Consider the following 3,537-nt stretch of genomic DNA (forward strand, 5'->3'; position numbering starts at 1 on the left):
ATTCTATATGTCAAAATCATAAGTTAAAATCAAAAGTTTAAATCAAAAGTTGATTGAAATACGAAACAAAATTAGATATATGTGAATACACAAAAACAGAAAAACGCATAATGGTCTCACTTCGTGAATAATTGTTGAAAATTAGTAACAATCACATGTGTGTGTTAAATAATAAACTATTAAGTATATTAAACATATTAATAACCAATTTGACTGGGTTTTACAATACCGCTCAGTTTAGTAAGGCCGGACGGAGTTGACCGCGGGGAAACCGCGAGATCGGTTCCCGCATGTATACACACCGCACCGTGGGTGCGGGAAAGGAGTCGCGGGAAGAGGGTGGGGGGAGAGAGTCCTGCTCTCTCTCTCTCTCTCTTCTAACCATTGGCTGTGCGATTTTTTTTTCCTTTTTTTTCTTTTTTTATTCCAAACGGCTATATAGCCGTTACATATATATATATATATATATATATATATATATATATATATATATATATATATATATATTCTTTCCCTTTTCTTAACCTATAAATACTCAAACATTTTATCATTTTTTTTATCCATAACCTATATTTCTCTCTAAAAAACATTATTCAAAATGTCATCATCTTCATCATCCGATTCGACGACTGTAGAGGAGGCTAAGTTTATCGGTTCCGTCATGGCGAAAACGGTTGCCTACTATCAAAACCAACTAGGTGAAACATCACGTGCGCGGCCTAACCTAAGAAAGCCGCCGTTAAGTAGAAATCACAAAGCCGGACACGATCTCCTTATAGAAGATTATTTTGTAGATGACGCCGTCTACGCTGTAAAGTTTCGACGTCGGTTCCGGATGAGGAAGGAACTATTCTTACGTATTGTTGGCTCTTTGGAAGGCCGCTTTCCATATTTCTAATGGAAAATGGATGCAAGGGGAAAAAAGGTTTCTCTCCCATTCAAAAATGCACAAGTTCAATTAGTCAGCTAGCATACGACATGGGTGCAGACAAATGGGACGAGTATTTTAGGATGTCAGAGCGTACCGTGTGGGAGTCTGTGTACAAGTTCTGCAAAGTGATCGGTTTGGTTTATGGGAAACGATATTTGCACAAACCAACTATCCATGACATTAACCAATTGTATACGGTGCATGAAGGCAAACATAGATTTCCTGGAATGCTAGGTAGTATCGATTGCATACATTAGAGTTGGTCATTATGCCCCAACGCATGGCGTGGTCAGTACATGAGAGGCGACCACAAAGAGATGACGATCATTCTAGAGGCTATCCCATCACATGATCTTTGGATATGGCATGCATTCTTTGGTCCAACTGGTGCAAACAATGACATCAATGTGCTAGACCAGTCGTCAGTATTCAACGATATCTACCTTGGAAAGTCACACAATGTACCTTTTCAAGCAAATGGGGTAGCATATAAGTGTGGATACTATCTTACTGACGGTATATATCCTCCCTTGTTTGTTTTTGTGAAACCGTTTACATGTCCTAACGACCCGAAAAGGAAAAAGTTTAAAGAGGCGCAAGAGTCAGCTAGGAAGGATGTGGAGCGAGCATTTGGTGTACTTAGGAGACGTTGGCAAGTACTAACGGTCGGGGCAAGGTCATATGAGGTGAAAAGGTTACAACACATAATGTATGCATGTATCATATTGCATAATATGATTCTTGAAGACGAATGAAGAGCGATATGCCGATACAACGAAAATGAAGTTTTGCCAAATGTCGAAGGAGTAGCCGTTGCTACACAAGAGTATAGGGTGAATAGAAGAGAAGTACACAATCGTGACATTCATCAGGCCCTTCATGCTGATTTGGTGGAGCACATTTATAGGGCTCATATTCAGCCCCCGTACGAGTTATCTCACGATGATTTGTTTGACGAACCAGACGAGGATTCTGATATGTTCATCGAGAGTGTAGATTCCGACGATGAAAGTGACGCTGGGGAGAATGATGCAGACGATCAAGGCGATGACAAAGACGATGATTCCGTGTGACGTATCTAGGTTTAAATAAAATTAGGATATTAATTAATAATTTTTACTATGTTGTAGGTTGTTTGATTTTTTTTTTTGCGTTTTTTTTTTTATTTTTCTACTTATTTAAATATTAGGGTTAATGTAATTTTTATTTTACTTAATGAAATGCTTTTTATTTTTAATTAAATTTTATGTTTGATATTAATTTAAAAATTGTAAATACAAAAAATATTTTATTTAATATAAAAAAAGTGAGGGAAGGGCTTCCCACCCATTCTTTGGCTTTTAGGTGAGGGAAAGGAGAGTGAGGAAAATAGGAGTATGGCCCACCAAAAGTGAGGGAAGCTTCCCTCCCACACCCTCCGGTCTAAGGGGCCGGTTGGGGAGTACTCGGGATTCTGCAACTCACCTTGGCAACGTGGCAAGTAGCGAGTACTCAGAGGAGTAATCGGACAACTCGACGACTTTTACAAGACCTGAGAAGGATGCCACAGATGAGTAATGGAGCTTAGGGAAATGGATGAGTCGTCTGCTACTCCAGAGGAGATCGCTGAGTTTAGGACTCATGAGAAGGATGTCACTAAGGTGTCTTGTATCATGTTGGCCACCCTGACAGCTGAACTCCAAAAGTCCTATGAGGACTTCTACCTTTTTGAGATGCACCAAGACCTGAATGAAAGATACCATCAAAGTGCTCGTCAATAGAGGTATGAAATCATCGTCTCCATGATAACAACTAAAATGAAGGATTGTGAACCCATATCGACCCACTTACAGAAAATGAAAAGGTTTGTGGACCGCTTGCTTAAGCTGAATGTGAATTTTGATGAGGAGTTGGCCATAGGTATCATTCTACACCCTTACCTCTATGTTATGATCAGTTCCGCATGACCTATCATATGAACAAGGAGGAGGCCACACTTAGCAAGATTCAAGGCCTTTTGAGGACTGCTGAAAGTAGTCTTAAAGGTAAATGTGTTTCTACTCCTACAACTACAACCCCTGTCTTGGCAATTGGAAATGGGAAAGGGAAGAAGAGGAAGGCTCCCTCTAAGAGCCGTAAGAGAATGTCTCTTGATGGATCCTCTTCAAGTGGGACCAAGGCTGGTTCTGCTGCTCCCTCTACCATTCCTAAGATAGCAGAGTGTTTCTATTGTCATGAGAAAGGTCACTAGAAGCGAAGCTACCCCAAATACTTGCAGGATGTTAAAGATGGGAAGGTTAAGGCTACCCATGCAGGTATTTATACTATTCTATCTAATAACTCATCATATTCTTTTTCTTGGGTCCTTGATATAGGTTGTGGGTTTCACATTGTTCTGATTTGCAGGGACTAAGAAGAAGTAAGGATGTGGAGGATGGGAAGATGAACTTAATCATGAGGAATATGAAGGTTTCACCTATCACCAAGATTGGAGTTTATTCTTTATTTCTTAGTAGTGAGTTAGAATTAGATTTGAATAATTGAGTCTACTCGTTTGAAATGGCGAGAAATATTATTCCCTTTCATGGTTTGTACAAACAAGGTTTTATTTTTTCATTTGATAATAA

General features: G+C 39.3%; 1 protein-coding gene across 1 annotated transcript; it reads left to right on the forward strand.

Moving 5' to 3' along the window:
• Positions 1 to 1,227: 1,227 nt before the first annotated feature.
• LOC111890373 (uncharacterized) lies at positions 1,228 to 2,004 on the forward strand. The gene is made up of 2 exons (XM_023886496.1): positions 1,228 to 1,625; positions 1,689 to 2,004. Exons 1-2 carry the CDS (start codon positions 1,228 to 1,230, stop codon positions 2,002 to 2,004), a joined length of 714 nt encoding a protein of 237 aa, XP_023742264.1.
• Positions 2,005 to 3,537: the final 1,533 nt, after the last annotated feature.

The sequence above is a fragment of the Lactuca sativa genome, chromosome 4 (assembly GCF_002870075.4).
Source record: "Lactuca sativa cultivar Salinas chromosome 4, Lsat_Salinas_v11, whole genome shotgun sequence".
Classification (NCBI taxonomy): domain Eukaryota; kingdom Viridiplantae; phylum Streptophyta; class Magnoliopsida; order Asterales; family Asteraceae; genus Lactuca; species Lactuca sativa.

Excerpts from the sequence above, each read along its gene's own strand:
- LOC111890373 (XM_023886496.1), top strand. The coding sequence starts at position 1,228 with ATGAGAGGCGACCACAAAGAGATGACGATCATTCTAGAGGCTATCCCA. Across the intron at positions 1,626-1,688 it reads AGGTCATATGAGGTGAAAAG|AGCGATATGCCGATACAACG; the intron begins GTTACAACACAT and ends AGACGAATGAAG.